Below are 21968 nucleotides of genomic sequence, written 5' to 3'. Positions count from 1 at the left end.
CTGTCCAACATAAATACTGTCATGTCCAGATAATGGACAACACCCAACATTACAAAACTTTAGTTCTCAGTGTTCAAAAACCTACTGTACAGTGCCCAGGGCCCAATGATCTCCCCACCCACCAATCTCCACACAAACACAATCTAATTCAAAGTGTCCCATAAGAGAGTATGAGAAGAGACTGGCAGCTAACATTAAAGGGAATTCAAAAATCCTCCACAGGCATATAAATAGTAAAAGGAGTGGGATCAAAAAAGGGATTTACACATGGAGGCAGGGGTCTTGGCTGAGATACTAAGTGAATACTTCGCATCTGTCTTTACCAAGGAAGGAGATGCTGCTTTGATCATGGCGAAAGAGGAGATAGTTGATGGGTTTAAATTTGATCAGGAGATATTTAGGCTTATTGCATTTGAAGTTGATAAGGACCACATGAGATGCGTCCAATAATACTGAGGGAAGTGAAAGTGGAAATTTCAGAGGCACTGTCCATAATTTTCCACTCTTACATTCGGGTGGTGCCAAAGGAATGGAGAATTGTAAATGTTTAAGCCCTTTTTTTTAAAACAAGGATTTAAGTCCAGCAACCTCAGCTGGGGGAAAGGTTTTTTTTTTAGAAACAATGCTTCAGAACAAAATTTGATAAATACGTTAAGGGCAAGAGCATAACCAGGGAGAGAATAAGGCCCAAAGTGGCAATCTGTGTGTGGAGCTGGAAGACGTAGGTGAGGTTTTGAATGATTACTTTTCATCTATGTTCACTATGGAGAAGGATGATGTAAATATAGAAATCAGGGAGGGAGTACTGTGATATACTTGAACAAATTAGCATTGAAAGGGAGTAGGTATTAGTGGTTTTAGCAGGCTTAAAAGTAGATAAATCCCCAGACCCAGATGAGGTGAAGTGTCAGTCACGAGGGGATACAAGTTCAAGGTGAGGAGCAGGAGGGCGGGGAAGGTGAGGAATAACTTTTTTACTCAGAGGGTGGTGACGGTCTGGAATGCGCTGCCTGGGAGGGTGGTGGAGGTGGGTTACCTCACATCCTTTAAAAAGTACCTGGATGAGCACTTGGCACATCATAACATTCAAAGTTATGAGCCAAGTGCTGGTAATAGGATTAGGTAGGTAGGTCAGGTGTTTTTCACATGTTGGTGCAGACTCAATGGACCAAAAGGCTTCTTCTGCACTGTGAGATTCTGTGATTGAGATGTATCCCAGGCTGCTATGTGAGGCAATGGAGGAGACTGCACGGGTTCTGACATTAATTTTCAAAACCTCTCTGGCCACAGGAGAGGTGCCAGAGGACTGGAGGACAGCGAATGTGGTACCATTATTCAAGAAGGGTAGTAGGGAGGTTATGTTGGAACTGTATAAAACACTAGTTCGGACATAGCTGCAGCAGTGTGCAATTCTATGCCACACTATGGGAAGGATGTGATTGCACTGGAGAGGGCGCAGAGGAGATTCACCAGGATGTTGCCGGGGCTACAGCATTTCAGCTATGAAGAGATACTTGATAGGCTAGGGTTGTTTTCCCAAGGGCAAAGATAGGTTGGGGTAGTGGGGTGGGGGGGGGGGGACACCTGACAGCAGTATATAAAATTATGAGGGATACAGATAAGAAGAAGCTTTTCCCCTTAGCAGAGGTGTCAATAACCAGGGGGCATAGATTTAAGGTAAGGAGCAGGAGGTTTAGAGGAAAAATTGTTTCACCCAGAGGGTGGTTGGAATCTGGAACACACTAAGGGTATGGTAGAGGCAGGAACCCTCAACATTTAAGTAGTATGTAGATGAGCACTTGAAATGCCATAGCATACAGGGCTACAGACCAAGTGCTGGAAAATGGGATTAGAATAGATAGGTGGTTGATGGACCGAAGGGCCTGTTTCTGTGCTGTATAACAATGAGTCTATAAAATTAATAGTCATGTAGACAAATGCAGTTTAATCAAGGAAAGCCAACATGGACTTGCTAAGGGAAAATTGTGTTTAATTTAAAGATTTTTGCAGTATTAACAGAAGGTTGATGAGGGTAATGCTTTTGACATGGTGTATGTGGATTTTCAAAAGACATTTGATACACTGTGGCACAACAGGCCTGTGAGCAATGTTAGAGCTCATGGGGAAAAAAGACAGAAGCAACACAGATATAAAATTGGCTGAGCAACAGGAAACAAAGAGTAGTGGTGAATGTTTTTTGGGCAAGAGGGTGATTTGTAGGTGTCTCCCAGTGATCAGCATTAGGATCCCTGCTCTTCCTGATATATGTTAATAACCTAAATCTTGGTGTATAGGGCAACATTTCAAAATTTGCAGATATGAAATTTGGAAGCATTGGACAGCTGTAAGGAGGATAGTTTAGAACATCAAAATGACAGACAGGTTGGCGGACAAGTGGCAGATGAAATTCAATGCAGTGTGAAGCGATTCATTTTGATCAGAAGAACGCAGAGAAATTATAAAGAGTATAATTCTAAAGTGGGTGCAGGAGCAGAGGGACCTGGCTCTACATTTACATAAATCATTGAAGGTTGCAGGACAGCTCGAGTGTGGTTAATAAAACATAAGCTGGGTTTACCAATAGGAGCAGAGTGTACAAAAGCAAGGAATTTATGTTAAAGGTGTATAAAACACTGGTTCGGCCTAAACTGGAGTATTATGTCCAGTTCTGGGCACCAGATAAATATGGAGTCATCGGCCATTCGGCCCTTCAAACCTGCTCTGCAATTCAATAAGATCATGGCTGACCTGATTGTAACCTCCAGCCTACCAATAACTTTTCACCCCCTTGTTAATCAAGAGTCTATCTAGCTCTGCCTTAAAAATATTCAAAGGCCCTGCTTCCACTCTCTTTTGAGAGAGTTCCAAAGACTCACGGCCCTCAAAATTTCTCCTAATCTGTCTTAAATGGGTGACCCCTTATTTTTAAGCCATGACCCCTAGGTCTAGATTCTCCCACAAGAGGAAACATCCTCTCCACATCCACCCCGTCAAGATCCCTCAGGATCTCATGTTTCAATCACGTCGCCTCTTACTCTTCTAAACTTCAGTGGATACAAGCCTAGCCTGTCAAACTTTTCCTCATAAGACAACCGGCCCATTCCTGGTATTAGTCTAGTAAACCTTCTGAGTTGCTTCTAATGCATTTAAAACTTTCCTTCAAAAGGCCAGTACTGTAACACTACTCCAGGTGTGGTCTCACCGGTGCCCTGTACAACTGAAGCATAACCTCCCTACTTTTGTATTCAATTCCCCTTGCAATAAATGATAACATTCTTTTAGCTTTCCTAATTACTTGCCATACTTGCATACTAGCCTTTTGTGATTCATGCACTAAGACAGCCAGATCCTTCTGAATCTGAGCTCTGCAAACTCTCACCCTTTAGATCAGCTTTTTTTTATTCTTCCTGCCTTAATGAACAATTTCACATTTGCCCACATTATATTCCATTTGCCAGATCTTTACCCATTCACTTAACCGATGTCGCTTTGTAGCCTCTTTCTTCACTACTTAGTTCCCCACCTATCTTGGTGTCCTCAACAAACTGAGCAACCATACCTTTCATCACTTCATCCAAGTGATTTATGTAAATTGTAAAAAGTTGGGGCCCCAGCACTGATACCTGTGGCACACTCATTACATCCTGCCAACTAGAAAAAGACATTTATGGCTACCCTCTTTCCTGTGAGCTAGCCAATCTCATATCCATGACATACATTACCTCTTACACCATGAGCTTTTATTTTCACAATAACCTTTGATTGCCTTCAAGCAATTCAAGTACAGTACATCCACTTTATACTTCATCCACAGCACGTGACTTCTTCAAAGAACTCCAATAAATTAGTTAAACATGATATCCCTTTCACAAAACCATGTTGACTCTGCCTAGTTGCCTTGAATTTTTCTGGGTGCCCTGCTATAACATCTTTAATAGTAGCTTCTAACATTTTCCCTATGTTAATTCCATATGACAAAAGTTAAGCTAACTGGCCTGTAGTTTACTGCTTTGTCTCCCTCCCTCCTTGAATAAAAGGAGTTATGTGCTATTTTCCAATCTAATGGAGCCTTCCATGAATCTAGGGAATTTTGGAAAATTAAAACCAACGCATCAACTATTTCATTAGACACCTCTTTTAAGACCCTAGGATGAAGTCATTCAGGACTCGGGAATTTGTCAGCCTGCAGCTCCAACAATTTGGCTCAATACCACTTCTCTGGAGATTATAATTTTCCCAGAGTTCCTCCCTCCTTCCCATTTCCTGAATTCCAGCTATTTCTGGGATGTTACTCATATCCTCTAAAGTGAACACCAATGCAAAACATCTGTTCATTTCATCTGCCACCTCCTTACTTTCCATTAATTCCCCTCACACTCTATAGGACCACCGCTCACTTATTTAATTATATATAGAGACCCTGCTATCCGTCTTTATATTTCCAGCTAGCTTTCTCTCGTACTCTAATTTTCCCCTTAATCTTTTTGCCATTCTTTAAATTCTGTCCTAGCTTCTGACCGTTCTCATACTTTAGGAAGGATGAATACATTAGAGGGGTGCAGAAAAGATTGACGAGAATGTAAGAAATTGCGGTCTTTAAAAACTGGCATTTTCTGCCTAAACATTTATAGGATTTGCAAAACATTGATTGCCTCCCTGGGAAGAGATTTTCCAAACACTTGGACCTCTGAATGGTCTTCAAAACAGCAAGGTCACTTAGTTCAGGCTGCCATGTTGACATTCCTAACCTGGTAAGATAGCATCTTGTGCATCCCCTTACCTAACTGAAAAGCTGACCTTGAGCAGGGTGACAAATGGGTGGTGGTGGGGGTAACCATCTTGACAGTTTGGGTACACATCCTATATCTATTGGTTCAAAGAATTTGGATAGGTGATTGATACTAGGTAAGCTACGAGCCCCCAGAAATAGGGTATATTAACAAGTGCTCAGGCACAGGGGCCATGTCCTGATGAGGCATCCTGGTGATGAGGTGGCAGTGCTCACTGGCCAGCTGCCTTCTTCAGATGGAAGATGAATAGAGGCAGGGCAAGATTGAGGGATCGACGAGAGAGCAGAATGCGGTTATCACAAGCTACTGAGATCAACTCACACTGTGCCAACCATCCATTTATCCTCCGGGATCAGTAAACTGCTCAACTATTACGGGTCAGATACATTAGCTAATTAGAAAGAAAAAGTATATCTACACTTGTTTCCTAATAAACCATCTGAAAATTACTTAAGACTAGACAACTGCTTATTTAGGTATCTGTGGACCTGAATCCAAAAATCTTACAAGAATAGTTCCAGGGATAAAGAACTTCAGTTACATAGATTGGAGAAGGTTGAGAGGAGATTTGATAGTATTCAAAATCATGAGGGGCCTATACAGAGTAGATAAGGAGAAACTGTTCCAATTGGTGGAAGGATCAAGAACCAGGGGACACAGATTTAAGGTAATTGGCAAAAGCAGCAATAACAATGAGGAAAATCTTTTTCTAAAAGCAACAAGTGGCTGAACGTATGGCGAAGGCAGTGTCAAGTGTCAATCATGCCATTCAAAAAGAGAATTGAATCATTATCTGAATAGGAAAAATTTGTAGTACCACAGGAAAAGGGCAGGGAGTGGGACTAGGTGAGTTACTCTTGCAGAGAGCCAGCATGGATGAATGGCCTCCTTCTGTGCTAGAACTATTCCATGATACTATTTTATAATCTCTTAACTACTCCCAGAACAAGACAGATCTCTCACACTCTCCAATGACATCAGATCCCAGGAGCATAGAACTTCACAGCACCAAATAAGGGCAGTCCGTCATGACTATGCCGGCTCTGAAAGAACTTTGCAATGCAATCCCACACAAATATTTTGTCCATATACTGTCAGCCCTCACTCATTTGATGCCACTTCTTCCCAAGGTCAGAAACTTGTGGGTTGAAGGTTCAACTTCAAGACTTGAGCAGAGTGCAGTCCCAAGGGAGTGCTGCATTATCGGAGGTGCTGTCTTTCAGATGAGGGTTAAACTGAGGTCCTAGCTGCACACACAGGTGGATTTAAAGATCCAATGGCATTACTTAAGAAAAGGAGGAGTTTTCTCCCTGGTGCCCTGGCCAATATTTATCCCTTAATCACAAAAATAGATCAACTGTTCATAATCACGTTGCTGTTTATGGAAGCATGCTATGAGAAAAATGGCACATTGAGACTATTCTTCAAAATAAACAATTGATTGTAAAAGTGCTTTGGAACATCCTTTGAAAGTCAAAATATAAGTGTAAGCTAGTTTTTTTGTAACCATACAGGTTAGGAAGACAAAAAGCAGGAAACTGTAGGCCAGTTAGCCTAACATCCGTTATTGGAAAAATGCTAGAGCCCATTCTTAAGGAAGAAATAACAGGACATTTAGAAAAGCTTAACACAATCAGAGGCAACATGGTTTTGTGAAAGAGAAATCATGTTTGCAAAATTTAAGAGTTCTTTGAGGATATAACAAGCATAAAGGAGAACCTAAAGGTAGATGTCGTGTATTTGGATTTCCAGAAAGCATTCAACTAATATCATAGAACCATAAGACGTAGGAGAAGTAGGCCATTCAGCCCATCGAGACTGTTCCGCAATTCAAATAAGATCATGGCTGATCTGATAATCCTCAAGTCCACTTTCCTGCCTTTTCCCAATAACCCTTGATTCACTTGCTGATTAAAAATCTGTCTAACTCAGCCTTGAATATACTTAACAACCCAGCCTCTACAGTAAAGAATTTCACAGATTGACTACCCTCAGAAGAAATTCCTCATCATCTGTGTTTTAAATGGGCGCTTCCCTTACTGAGATTATGCCCTCTGGTCCTAGACTCTCCCACAAGGGGAAACAACCTCTCAGCATCTACCCTGCCAAGCCCCCTCAGAATCTAAGGTGCTACATAAAAGGTTATTGTGCAAGAGCTCACGGTATTGGGGGGAATGTATAAGCAAGGATTGAGGAATGGTTATCACACAGAAGAGTCGGGATTAATGCATATTTTTCAGATTGGAAAGGAGTAACTAGTGGAGTGCCGCAAGGATCAGTCTTAGGGAGTCAATTATTTATTGTCTATATTACTGACTTGGGGGAGGGCGCAGAGTGTAATGTATCCAAATTTGTTGAAGATACAAAATAGATGGGAGGGCATGTTGTGATGAGGACATGAATCTGCAAAGGGATACAGGCAGCTTGAGTGAGTGGGCAAAAACTTGGCAGATGGAATTTAATGTAGGAAAGTGTGAGGTCATGTACTTGGCAGGAAAAATCAAAAGGCAGACTATTATTTAAATTGAGAGAGAATCCAAATGAGGGATTCTGAGAGTTTTTGTGCATGAAACAGTTAGCAAGTGAGGTAGTAATTAAGGCAGCAAATGGATTTTTGGCCTATATTGCTAGGGGGTTGGAGATCACAAAGTACTTAAAGGCGGTAGACATATTTTTGAAATATCGGGGAGTTGAGGGCTATGAGGAGCTGGCACCTGGGGCAGACCAGCCACAATCTTATTGAATGGCGGGGCAAGCTTGAGGGCCCAAATGGCCTACTCTTGCTCCTATTTCTTATGTTCTTAAATTAGTCCTCTTCAGGTACATACCTAATTGCCTTTTCAGAGTTCCTTAGGAATCTGTTTCCACCAGTCAAGTGGTGCAATCCAGATATTAACCTTAAGTTAACCTCAACCATCCCCAGGTCTTTTGCCAATTACTTTGAATTGGAGACCTCTGATTACAGATCCACTTGCCAGAGGAAAGTTTCTTGCTCTGATAAATACCTCAATTTTGAATACTTCTATTAAGTCTCCCCTTAACCTTCTCTGCTCTAAAGAGAACAACCCCAGCTCCATCAATCTCTCTACATAACTGAAGTAACTCATCCTGGATATCATTCTGGTAAACCTGCTCTGCACCCTTTCCAAAGTCTGACATCCTCAATGTATGATGCCCAGAAGTGTACTCGATACTGCAGTTGTAGGTTGTTACAGTCTAGCATAACTTCCTTGATTTTGTATCAACTTTTCTGGAAACTTCAAACATTTGTGACTATACTAATTTTGTCCCTCTTTCATTTTGCAATATCAAAATATTACCATTTAAATTATGCTCTCTCTCCATGTTGTTTCTCCCAGAGTACACCACTCCACACTTGCTATTAAATTGCATCTTCCATGTGTCTGCCCACAACATTTCAAGACATCCTAAGGTAGTGATAGATGCTGTACAAATGCAAATTCTTTTATCCCTTACAGTAGGGAGCCAGATATTTGTTTCTTAGGGGCAGTGACCATGAAAGTGCACAAGACTTCTTGGACATTCCTGCTACAACATAACCATTCTTCTGGTATTAAAGGCTCATGGTACACAACATTGATCTTTGAGCATCCCCCATAATCAGAGCAAAATACAGAAGGAGCTTGATAAGGTTACCCAGGTAAAGTTTGGACTAGACCCAGCATAAAAAGTAATGTAAATAATTAAAGTGTAATTTACCAGGAAAAATTAATATCCAAGTGAATCTTTAATATGTCCGTCAATTTAAAAAAAATCACATCAGTTGGCACAATAAGGTAAACATTATTTTAATTATCCAACACTATTAGCATCAGAGTTGACAGACAGCAAATGCAGTCATGTTTAGATCTCTTAAATTTAGTGGAAACTGCTACCAACTTACCATTGGAATCCATGTGACACGAAGATCTGAAAAGTACCACCACATTTAGCCTTGCTATAACCAGCCAACCTAAGTGCACAACTTTAACTTCCAGGTGCATTCCAAGGTGACTTCCAGAATGACTAATTCTCACTTTGAAGAATATAATTAAACCAGTTCATCACAATCAAGAATAATCCACAAAATATTTTGAACTGAACAATGATTTGCTTGGAAGTCTGGAAGCAAGAGATTTTAATGAACCAAATCGAGTCATGGTATTGATATTGCAAGAGTCCAGAAAACACAGTATTGGCCAAATGTGGTCTTATCAACACAGTCAGCATTCCTAGTCTTTCCTTCATTCAGTTAGTGGCTTTCTCCTTTCTTTCCAGCAATCTAGGAAAATAAATTTAAAGAGCATATTTAGTTGATAATAAATACTTCAAACATTATGCTTTGAATATTAATCTGCCACTTCATAAACTTACCTAGAATTTGTCCCCCCAGGATTAATTGGCACAAGCTGGCAAGTTGCAGTTTACTAAAATTACCATTTTAAATCAAACAAATGGGGGAACAGATGCACATTCTTAATATCTATTACTCATCAGTAACCACAAATCTCCAACAAATATCTTTTGAAAGCATCTGGAACTTCATGTAATTTCTTCCATCCACCCACTACCCATCAAATCCCTAGGGTTAAAGGTCAATTATAATACTCCACTGCCCCTAAACATAATTAATCTGTCATGTGATAAGTTATCAAATCAGTGGGAACTCAAAACCACCTACCATGCGGCCATGATAGATCTGATGCAAAATCCAAAGTCATTGCTTTTGTCACCACTCAGAGCAGGTTGCACTTTTTTCCCCTTCACTTTTCTCTACTTTATCTCTCATGACTGTGCATTCTCTGTAGCCATGACACACTGACATTCAGTCCAATGTTTTAGATGCACAAGCAATGTTGTCATCAAGGTAGCCAATTCTGAAAGCTATTAAAGCATGTCTTGAATAATCATAATTATTAACAAGCTATGTAATGCTAAAACTTGCTCATGTTTATGGCTTGCACCCAAAGCTCCTAATGAATGTTACTTAATTTTAATGGTTTCTGGATCTCTCCGGTAAAATCAGGTCTGACCCAAGAATATTCAAGGCAGTGGAGATAAGCAGCTAGGGTTTATTAGTCCTTACTTTCACATTAGCTAGTAACCAAGAAATAAGTTTCTATACGATTACCATCCACCACCTTTTCTCTAAAAATTATAAAGATTTGTTAGGCACAACTTTTAATGCCTATTGGCTTTGAATTGTTGCCTTTCTCCCCATACAGCCACCAGTTGGAGATATGCAAGTGTAGCCTCCGGTGTCTCAGCTAATCAGTTCGACCAGGTGGAAGCTGTAATTAGGCACATGGTAAGTGCCAGATGAGCCCCGCTAGCCCAGTCACTTCAAAACATCAAATTTCAACTATTATTGGTAAAACTTACTCGTCTAAAGTCCAACATGTTTGTGGTTTGCACGGGGGTGCCAATAAATGCAAGGTAGTTAATTCTTGTGGTGTCCTCATCACCCTGGTTTGATTTGATAAAAAGCTGAAAGCCAAAAGTAAATGGTAGATTTAATTGAAGCACACAAACAGGTTCACCTTTTGCAATGACTAATCATACTTATACTTGTCCTTTTACATTACTGTGCTTTCCTGATGCAATTACTTACTCATTTTACATGAGCATCCATGCTGACATATTCAAGGGCTACAGGAAAACCAGCACATCTTCAGCTTGCAATGTGGTTTTGTTTATTTCTATCAAGATCTGCCACTCCAGGAGGAAAAAGGGCAAAGACATGTAGCCAATGTACTCTAAGAATGTCCAAGGCTGCAATTTTTCCAAACCAATTATCCAAAACCGCTTGCTATATTCTATAAATAGTATCGCACCGGTAACCTCTTATTTTCAGAAAATTGTTCTATTTGCACATTAAACGCAGAAAATTTAGTAATTAATAGCGCAAACACCTTTTTAATATGATTCTTAACAACTTCCAACCAACCTCTCTAGGTCAGAATATAAATATAAACTGAACAGTCTCACTCTTTCAGACAATGAATTGCTGAGATTTAAAAAGTTGATACTTTTTAAACATTTCCTTTCTCTCTCAACCCAGTGTTATTTCTCTGCATCCGATTTGATTAATTCGCCAGCATCAGACATTTGACTTTATTTCTCAATCCTTAAATCTCATTGGTTAATGAGTTACACTGTTGGTCCTTCCATTCACCAATGTCCCAGATTTCCTGGTGCCCTCATCACACCATTATCAACTCTCACTTCCACTAAATTAGGGTGCAAAATTTGAACAAAGGTGCAGGAAAACTAACAGCATATGCCATGAGATGTTCCACTCCAGTAAATTTCAGCTAAGATCTTTTCATTTACACTACTTTATTCTGACTAGCATCATTTCACAATAATCTGAAGCATTTCCAAGAAAACCATCATGTGTGTTCTGTTTTAGGAATTATTGTACAGTTAATTGGCATTGCAGGATCATTTAATCAGATTATGTTTTGGGCACAAATATTAAATATACTTTGAAAGAATTTCAAACATCAACACTCACTGTTACACTATTAACATTCTGAAATTTGACATAGCGCAGTGGCACAATTCCATCTTCTTTGAGGTCCTCGAGTGTCAACTCCAGGGTTTGGGTTGGCTCACTTCTTTCAGCATCATCAAAATCAAACGAACGTGGCAGATTGGTGAATATTTTTACAAACTTAGGACCTCGGCCTGCGAATGCAAGAATATTATTAAACTATATAGTGAAATTATGGGTTAGTTGATTAAACATCACCCAGGAAAGCTAACAGCCTAAACAACTGAGTCGAGTCTCTCTCAAGAGTGCAACAAGTCCTATATTTATTCAAAGCAGGCCACAAGTAGTCAACATGAAGAATGATAATCCTTGATGCCCATTTTACAAATTTCTCCTTTCAAAGTATGCATGTGGCAGTAAAGTGAAATCCACAGCATCAATCTGGATTAGTGTAATAAAATGTTGATTAACCAAATGCTGTTATACAGTTGTGTTGTACTATTATACAGCCCTCAATTAAAGTAGAACACATTGGGCTGCTGAACTGCTCAACTTCAAGAAAATCTACATTCAAAGCAGTGGAATAGTAAAGACTTTATTGCAAGTCACCTTGCGAGATGTTTCCAGGTGAGCTTTAAAGTTATGCTTCTGTTCAAGATTACACCCAAGTTCCTCAAATAGAGCTCATTTTAAACTCACTGGGTGCAAAAAAAGTGACACTGTGGGGTTCCTTGGCAGCTTTGCAGTTTGGTGAAAAGTTGCTGACAGCTTTGTAGGTTTTTAAACAAAGCTGCCAGCTTCAGATCAATAGAAGGCCTTGTCTATGAAGGCAAAGTCCTTGCCTTGTAGTGCAAGAATGAGATCAGCTTATGTAAATTTACATAAAATTGACCAGAAAAAAAAAAAAATCACTAGTATAGATATTGCACAAGGGAAACAGCCAACGCATCCTGGGGGTAAAATCATCAGGGGATCTACTCAAATGATCTGTTTATTCAAAGGAACACGCTATCTAAGGTTGTTCAACATTGTGGTGCGAACGCTTGATGATGCTCGATGTCTTGAACAATAACCCATATCAAATTCATATCCCTGTGACATGTAAGTATCTCCATTCTGGTAATCAGATTGCACGAGAAGTTAGTCTAAAATTTGACTCAATGGATAGTGCCTGGTTGCAGCAACTTCATCCGAAAGCAACTTGTTCCCTGGGGATGGATGACCTAAAACAAATGGGTTGGTAAAACCCTCTTCTGTGGAGAGGAGTGATATTGTCCATAGCTGACTGTATAATTTGATAGTTTCCCATATTTAAGATTGTAGCAATTATTGCCTCATGCCAGCTTTTTGAAATCTATCCCAATGAATAGCTAAATTCCATTATAATCAGCAGTTCCCCACTTTTAGTCACAAGACCGTGGCTATGTTGCAAATGGAATGCAAGAAATCAAGATCCTCCAATGGTCTGTTCCATCAATTCACACAAGCAGAATCACTGACTCTACTTCTTCACCACCCTTAGCATACTCTTTGACAAGTATTTCTGTCTCTGCTGCCAACAAGGAGTATAAACCAAACAACTGCTAAATTACCTTGGATTAGCATGGGACAATGTAATCTAGTTCATCCAAAGTAGTTTTGGTGTTGATTGAATTAGGGCTTCAAAGTCAACATGCAGAACAATGGGGTAGAGCTGGTTGCAAATAGCTTGTGAAACTTTCAAAGGAGTATCATTCATCAGAAAGCAGAGGTCCGACAGGTTATGGTTAATGTTCTTTCTAGCCAAAGTTACTATTTATTATGAGTCAAAAATTAAGTGCACCCATATGACTGGAGGCCAATCTGGTAATTGTGATCCCCAGCATGCTAGTGGTGGAGCAAAAGATTACTAAATTGATTGAACCCTGAGGAACTCCTGCAGCAATGTCTTGGGACTGCAATGACTGACCTCCAAAAACACCATCTTTCAATGCATTCGGTATGACTGTTTTCACTCATTATACCACAGGTCAATTTACTGAAGCACTCAAAATCACAAGCATTGCAGCATTTGAATCCTACCTTGATGCTAAGATCAGCAACTCGGATCTTTCAGCATTCTGCTCTTGCATCCATGTCTGTGACATGGTCCAGAGCAGAGTGCTTCAGGTGGAATCTGAACTGAGCATCAAGTGAGGTTATTCATGAGCAGTTGTTGCTTGATGAAGCTGTTAATGACTTCATCCATGACTCTGAAAATTGATAAAACTGACAAAATTGTTGTTAGCTGGGCTAGATTTGTCCGACATTTTGGAGAAAGCAACATGCCTGGGCAACTTTCCACAAAGTCAAGTAGGTTCCAGCGTTTATGTTCACTCAAATAGCTTCGCTAGGGGGCTGCTAGTTCAGGCATACGAGTCTTCAGTGCTGTAGCTGGAACATTGCTAGAACCAGTACAGCCTGCTTCAATGTCATAGAGTGAACTGAAGTAGATGGACAATGGTATCAGTTAAAGTGGTGGGGTGGGGTGGGGGATAGGGGGGGTTTGCTCCCCTAGAAGAAACCAGGTGTAATCCTTCCAATTGGCACTATTGGCTGAAGATGTTTGGAAACATTTCAGCCTTGGTTCTTGCACTCATGTTAGGCTCCACCACAACCAAGGTCATAACACAGATGAAGCTTCCTCTTCCACCTGCTAGTTGCCCGAATATCTATGACTGTTCTTGACTGATATGTTCTGGCGACTGAGCTTCACACTGATCCATTGATTTCAGCTCTGATTAACTCCATCTGTTGAAAGGTATTAGTTTTTGAGACTGACAGTCTTGCATTGTCTCATGTTTTACTATGTTCCTATCTCTTGTACCAAATAGTTTATTACTAATCATACTCAGTCAATAAATTGGTTATCCATTTTTCCTCACCTAAACAAAGTAGGGAATACTGCACGATACGGGATACTTTCCACAAATTCAAATTTACATTAGTATATATATTTTATGTTGACAAAGGCTAGACATGAAGTTTCCAATTAGTTACCAGATCAAAAAAATGGATTTGCTTTAAAATGCAATGAATTTCATGTGTCCTTGTTTGTTGCAGCATAGTGGTAGGTCATGAACATTGAGGGCAGTCACTTACTTAGCACTGAAATTTCCCTCAAGGTCTTAATTAAAGTCAGTAATATGGGCAAATAACTTACTGCACTGTAAAATGATGAAGCAGGTTCACACTCAGTATTTATTCCCTTATCAACTCCATGTTGGCAGAGGAAAGATGAGTAAAGGGGAAAGGATGACTAGTCTGTTTTGACATCAAGGCAGGTCAGCAAATGCCCATTATTGTTGGGCAATAGTGAAATGTATAAAAATTTGTTCAGCACACTTTACCATTTTACTTAGAATGCAACGCTGTTTCTTAACTATACAATTTTCTTCTTCAGTTTCCCCCCATTACAAAAAGGTAGCACAGTGCCATCAATCTGATCCTCTAAACTAACAATCTGAACAAAATTCCAATGGCAGAGTTCAGCCACAGAAAATGAAAACTCATTTAAAATATAAACATGCAATAAGTAAGATGACTTAATAGTTTAAACACAAACTACTGAGAAATTCAACAATGCGATATTATTTTGAGCAATTTGGAACAGGTTAGTGTGAAGTTAATGCCTTCTTTTAATGAATTCTTTCTTCAATTTGACAGAAAACTCTCCAAAATAGACAACTTGAATGTACATAGGGCAATAAACAGATGAATTCAAACTCAGAACTGGACAAATGAAAGCGGAATGTGGGAAACAGAGGCAATGCTATTGAGCGAAGTTTGAGGATAACAAGTTCAGTTCCATTCTTCATACATGCAATCATTACAACAATGGCAAAAAATTGAAGAGAAAAACAATATTAAAAAGACTAATATTGAAAAATCTGAATTATGTAACTCACCATTGTCAGGGGCTTGAAGCCTCATTGAATAAAGCTTGACTGGCTGGTTAAATGCTATCGTCACAAGAAGCTGTTTAAAACAAAAAATGAATCCCTTAAAGATCAAGAGTTATTAATGATAGAATTTACAACACCAAAAACAGCCATTTGCTCCAGGATGTCTATCCCAGTGTTTAAGCTCCAATCGCACCTCCTCCCACTTTACTGCTTCTCACCCTGTTATGAAGTCTCCCTGGTCTATTCGCCCTCACATGCTTATCTGCAGCTATGCAGCTTGCCTCAGCCACACTTACCATTCTGGTAAAGCACTTTCATTAGCGACTCATGTTTATGGCCCTAAAGGGAGAGTGGCGTAGTGGTAATGTCACTCAACGAATGATCCAAAGACTCAGGCTAATGCTCTGGTTCAAATCCTGCCATGGCTGCTGGTGGGATTTAAATTCAATTAATACATTCTGGAATTTAAAAAAATCTGTAACAAAAAAAACTTAAAAGCTGGTCTCCAATGGTGGTGGTGAAACTATCTATTGTCATAAAGACACATCTGGTTTGCACATGCCCTTTAAATCTGTTGCCCTACATGCGACTCCAATTACATAGTAATAAGGTTTACTAACTGCCTTCTGAAATGCTGTGGCAAGCCACTCGGTTCAAGGGCAACAAGGGATGAGCAACAAATGCTGGCCTTGCCAGTGACATCCACATCTCAAAAGAATAAAAAATATATAGTTTAGCACTCTAGAAACTTAATCTCCAGTCTGGACAGCAGTTAATTTGCAAATCAACTCATTTAGTACTTAATTATTTGACTTCATAGGCTCTTTTGTCTAATAAATGATGGAATAATTACAAAAATTAATTAGCTTTCCACTTTACAAACATACACCAGAGTGCAAGACAATTGGAGTCCATGCTAGGAACAGATTTCGCTCAAAAAGTCTGCCCCACCATTGTTCCAATTCAGGAAGTCTCAATTTATGTTGAAGCTACAGAAATTAAATTCTGGATTGAGTAAAATTTCTTAGGAAAATCAGTATAGATGGACATTTCCATGCACAACACATTCCCAAATGCAATTTTACACCACAGTCGTATACTCCAATCCCATTTTCTCAAAATTAGATTCCACAGAACTCAAATTTGAAAACATCGATGCATTGCATTTTTTAAATAAAGTATCTAAGAAGCAGCTTTTTCTCAAGCACCTCAACATGATTGCAACATGCTGCCATTACTTTGCCATGTGCAGCAAACTACCTGTGCCCATCAGGCTAGGTCACAGGATTTTCAAGTTTCAGCGGACATCAGGAATTAGCCTCAACTAAATTCAAAAAAAATCCAGAGCAATTCATTTCACTGCATCGTCACACTTAATATTCTGTCTGAGAAGCACTGCATTTAAAAATGAAGAAAAAGAACTGGTACATTTTACTAACAAAGCCACTTTAGATTAAGGAACTCAATCTATTTCACAAATCCAACAACACAAGCAGCTCAACACCATCCAGGGCAAAGCAGCCCGCTTGACTGGCACCCCATCCACCACCTTCAACATCCACTCCCTCCCCCAATAATGCACAGTGGCAGTAATGTGTGCCATCTAGATGCACTGCAGCAACTCAACAAAGCTCCTTCAACAGCACCTTCCAAACCCAAGGCCACTACCACTTGGAAAGGGTAGCAGATGCAGGAGAACACCATCAAGTTCCCCTCCAAGCCACTCATCGTCCTGACTTGGAACTATATCGTTGTTCCTTCACTGTGGTTGAATCAAAACCCTGGAACTCCTTCCCTAACAGCACTGTGGGTGCACCGACACCACAATGAATGCAGTGGTCCAAGGCGCCAGTTCGTCACCACCTTCTCAAGGGCAATAAAAATGCTGGCCTAGCACTTATACTGAACTAGCCTGCTAGGCACAGGTGGCTTGCTGGCATATGGGAAAACACTGGGCAGCACATCCAGTAAAAGAATTAGAAAAAAAAAATCAATCAGAAAATGAAGCCAAAATAACAACCATTTGTGCTGTTTGTGTGAACACTACATCAAAGCTTTCCACACTAATCCTATTTCCCAGTACCTTTTAATATTTCCTCCTAGATCTACTGGATCTGAATCAAGTTCTTCAAGCTGCTGACTTTTTTTTAAACTGGTAAGGGCAAAACCAAGCACTTCTCCAACCTTAGTGCACCTAATGACACTTTTCTGAAAAGCAACATGACAGATCATAGTGAATTTCAACATCCGGTTTAATGTCGGCTACTGAAAACTTTCAACACATCAATCTGGAATATAATCTTTCATCGCGGTGAAAATAATTATCATTTCACTGAAAAGAATAAAAGTTTTCAGGCAGGTTATTCTTTCTTGATAATATTGAGCAGAAGTGGGATCAAAATTAAGTTACTTGAAGGATACAAAATGATGCATGTTAAATCACTGCAAGAAGTACAATCTTATTAAATCCTTATTCAAGTTAACATTTTAGTTTAAAAACATTGAAAACCCTTACCTGTTCATCACAATCAGATTCCAAATATGTTTGGTCTTTTTGTAAACAATTGTCAAATCCATTTTCATCACTTTCATTAAGACATTCGCATCCAGCCTTATTTATAAATGGCGTCAAATCCATCTAAAAAACAAAAAGTAAATGAACCAAATTAGCCAAGTAAAAACTCCTAGTTGCAAAAGCAAAATACTATGGATGCTAAAAATCTGAACTGAAAACAGAAGATGCTGGAGACATTCAGTAGGTCTGGCTGCATCTGTGCAGACAGAAACAGTCAATGTTTCAGCTGTGACCTTCTATCAGAAAGCGAGTTCTGATGAAAGGTCACGGACCTGAAACATTAACGGCTTCTCTCTTTTCACATATGCTGTCAGACCCGAATGTCTCCAGCATCTTCTGCTTTCAAATACTCCTCGCTGACCTCCTGTAGTACCACACACCTAGCGTATCCTTCCGCTGAAGGGAGATTAAGGAGTGACCTTAACCAGGGCATGCAGATGTAATATAGCCTCCAGTTTAGTAGCAAAAGGTAGCTGAAATGTGACAAAAATGCAACAATTCTAGCATATTGACAAATTATGTACACGAAGATATTTAATGCATTATTGATCCACCACTTTTAATTAAAAACCATCTTAAATTACAGATTTGACCAGATTGTATGCGTTCCAGGCACTGGGGTGAGGCAATAGCATAGTATTATTATTGCTGCACTAGTAATCCAGAGACCCAGGGCAATACACTGGGGACCTGGGTTCAAATCCTGCCACGGCAGATGGCGAATTCAATAAAAATCTGGAATTACAAGTCTAATGATGACCATGTTGATTATTCTAAAATCTGGTTAGGGAAGGAAATCTGTTGTCCTTACCTGGTCTGGCCTCATGTGACTCCAGGCCCACAGCAATGTGGTTGACTCTTAAATGCCCTCTGATATGCCTGAGCAACCCGCCCAGTTGTATCAAACTGCTACAAAGTCTCAAAAAAAAAAGGAACGAAACCGGAGGGGCCAACCGGCAGCAAGCTAGGCACTGGAAACGACAACAGCAAATTCAGCCCTGTCGACCCTGCAAAGTCCTCCTCACTAACATCTGGGGGTCAGTGCCAAAATTGGGAGAGCTGTCTCAGACTAGACAAGCAACAGGCTGACATAGTCAACCTCACGGAATCATACTTTACAGATAATGTCCCAGACACCACCATCACCGCCCCTGGCTATGTCTTGTCCCGCTGACAGACCCAGCAGAGCTGGCGGCACAGTGGTGTACAGTCAGGAGGGATTTGGCCTGCGAGTCCTCAACATTGACTCCAGGCCTCATGGCATCAGGTCAAACATGGGCAATGAAACCTCCTGATTACCATGTACTGCCCTCCCTCAGCTGATGAATCAATGCTTCTCCATGTTGAACACCACTTAGTGGCAATGGCCCAAAGTGTACTCTGGGTGGGAGACTTCAATGTCCATCACCAAGAGTGGCCTGGTAGCACCACGACTGGCCAAGTCAGCAGAGTCCTAAAGGGCATAGCTGCTAGACTAGGTCTGCAGCAGATGATGAGGGAACCAAGAGGGAAAAACATACTTGACTTCATTCTCACCAACCTACCTGCTGCAGATGCATCTGTCCATGACAGCACTGGCAGGAGTGACCACTGCAAAGTCATTGAGGAGATGAAGTCCCACCTTCACCTTGAGGATACCCTCCATCATGTTGTGTGGCACTATGCCAAATGGGATAGATTTCAAACAGATCTAGCAACTCAAGACTGGCATCCATGAGGCACTGTGGGCCATCAGCAGCAGAATTGTACTCGAACACAATATGTAACCTCATGGCCCGCTATATTCCCTCACTATCATTTCGATGGTCAACCCTGGTTCAATGGAGAGTGCAGAAGAGCAAGCCAGGAGCAGCACCAGGCGTACCTAAAAACGAGGTGTCAACCTGGTGAAGCTATAACACAGGACTATTTGCATGCCAAACAGCATAAACAGCAAGTGACAGTAAGAGCTAAGTGATCCCACTTGGATCAAATCGAAGCTCTGCAGTCCTGCCACATCCAGTCGTGAATGGTGGTGGACAATTAAACAACTCACTGGAGGAGAGGCTCCACAAATATGCCCATCCTCAATGATGGGGGAGCCCAGCACATCAGTGCAAAGCATAAGGCAGAAGCATTTGCTACAATCTTCGGCCAAGTGCCAAATGGATGATCCATCTCAGTATCCTCCAAAGGTCCCCAGCATCACAGATGTCAGTCTTCAGCCAATTTGATTCACAAAACAGCTGAAGGCACTGGATACTGCAAAGGCTATGGGTCTTGACAATATTCCGGCAATAGTACTTAAGGCTTGTGCCCCAGAACTTGCCATGTTCCAAGCTAAGCTGTTCCAGTACAGCTACAGCACTGCCCTCTGGTTATGTGGAAAATTGCCCAGGTATATTCTGTACACAAAAAAGGACAAATCCAACCCAACCAATTACCGCCTCATCAGTCTACTCTCAATCAGTAGTAAAGTAATGGAAAGGGTCATCAACAGTGCTACCAAGTGACAGTTGCTCACTGATGCTGTTTGGGCTCCGCCAGGGTCACTCAGCTCCTGACCTCATTACAGCCTTCGCACAAACATAGATAAAAGAGCTGAACTCCTGAGGTGTGGTGAGGGGGATTGCCCTTCACATCAAGGCCGTATCTGACAGAGTGTCGCATCAAGGAGCCCTAGCAAAACTGGAATCAATGCGAGTCAGGGGGAAAACTCTCCGCTGGTTGGAGTCATACCTAGCACAAAGGAAGTTGGTTGTAGTTGTTGGAGATCAGTCATCTCAGCTCCAGGACATCACGGCAGGAGTTCCTCAGGGTAGTGTCCTCGGCCCAACCATCTTCAGCTGCTTCAGCAATGACCTTTCTTCCATCATAAGGTCAGAAGTGGGGATGTTCGCTGATGATTGCACAATATTCAGCACAATTCGCAACTGCTTCAGCATCTGACGAGTCATGTCCAAATGCAGCAAGACCCAGACGATATCCAGGCCTGGACTGACAAGTGAAAGGTAACATTCTCGCCACATAGGTGCCTGGCAATGGCCATCTCCAGCAAGAAAGAATCTAACCAATTAACCTTGATGTTCAATGGCATTACCATCACTGAATATCCCACTATCAACATCCTGGGAGTTACCATTGACCAGAAACTGAACTAGACTAGCCATATAAAAACTGTGGCTACAAGAGTGGGTCAGGGGTTAGGAATCCTACACTGAGTAACTCACCTCCTTACTCCCCAAAGCCTGTCCACCATCTACAAGCTACAAGTCAGGAGTGTAATGGAACACTCTCCACTTGCCAGGATGACTGCAGCTTCCACAACACTCAGGAAGCTTGACACCATCCAGGACAAAGCAGCCCGCTATGTTGGCACCATATCCTCAAACATTCATTCCCTCCGCCACCGATGCACAGTAGCAGCAGTGCACACCATCTACAAGATGCACTGCAGGAATTCACCAAGGCTCCTGAGACAGCACCGTCCAAACACACAACCACTACCATCTAGAAGGACAAGGGCAGCAGATAGATGGGAACACCACCGCCTGGAAGTTCCCCTCCAAATCACTCACCATCCTGACTTGGAAATATATCGCCATTTCTTCACTGTCGCTCAATCAAAATCCTGGAACTCCCTTCCTAACAGCACTGTGGGTGTACCTACTCCACATGGACTACAGCAGTTCAAGGAGGCAGCTCACCACCACATTCTCCAGGGCAACTAGGGATGGGCAATAAATGCTGGCCCAGCCAGCAATGCCCACATCCCATGAATGAATTAAAAAAAAAGGAATCCAAAAAACTAATCTGGTGTCAAAAATATCTAAGAGTGCAATTAAGAAACGATTAGCACAGTATCAATTTTATGCCACTCTTATGTTCTGAATTTTGCACTATATGCTATTTGTTCAAATTCTAGCTACTGCATTCAAGGCTTGAGGCCTCATTTCAGAAATAAGTGGAGCTCCTTTCCTAAATGTGCATTCGGAGGTTTTCTAAATTTCCAAATGTTCAGGCTGCCACACCCCCACACCACCAATTACTTTCACCCAGTGACTGCCTCATATGAGCTTAAACAGTGAATATCAACAGGCAAGTGAACTATAAATGACATGATAGTCATACCTAATCATTCACTGGGTAGAATTTGGAATGGGAATCATTACCTTTTTCCTTCCCTACCCAGAGCTCAATGATTT

At 41.0% G+C, this 21968-nt stretch overlaps 1 protein-coding gene across 1 annotated transcript in view; it reads right to left on the bottom strand.

Annotated features, from left to right (window-relative positions):
* Positions 1 to 8519: 8519 nt before the first annotated feature.
* Positions 8520 to 21968, bottom strand: part of txnl1 (thioredoxin-like 1) — a 35580-nt gene continuing 22131 nt past the window's right edge. The window contains exons 4-8 of the mRNA XM_041201740.1: positions 17725 to 17847; positions 15213 to 15282; positions 11308 to 11480; positions 10173 to 10277; positions 8520 to 9072 (exon numbers count right to left, since the gene is read on the bottom strand). Of these exons, the coding sequence (XP_041057674.1) occupies positions 9043 to 9072; positions 10173 to 10277; positions 11308 to 11480; positions 15213 to 15282; positions 17725 to 17847 (501 nt within the window). The 3' untranslated portion in view covers positions 8520 to 9042. The remainder of the gene's footprint in view (positions 9073 to 10172; positions 10278 to 11307; positions 11481 to 15212; positions 15283 to 17724; positions 17848 to 21968) is intronic.

This window comes from Carcharodon carcharias, chromosome 1 (assembly GCF_017639515.1).
Source record: "Carcharodon carcharias isolate sCarCar2 chromosome 1, sCarCar2.pri, whole genome shotgun sequence".
Lineage (NCBI taxonomy): Eukaryota > Metazoa > Chordata > Chondrichthyes > Lamniformes > Lamnidae > Carcharodon > Carcharodon carcharias.
The sequence above is the reverse complement of the archived record's forward strand: the minus strand, read 5'-3'. Positions and strand labels throughout refer to the sequence as shown.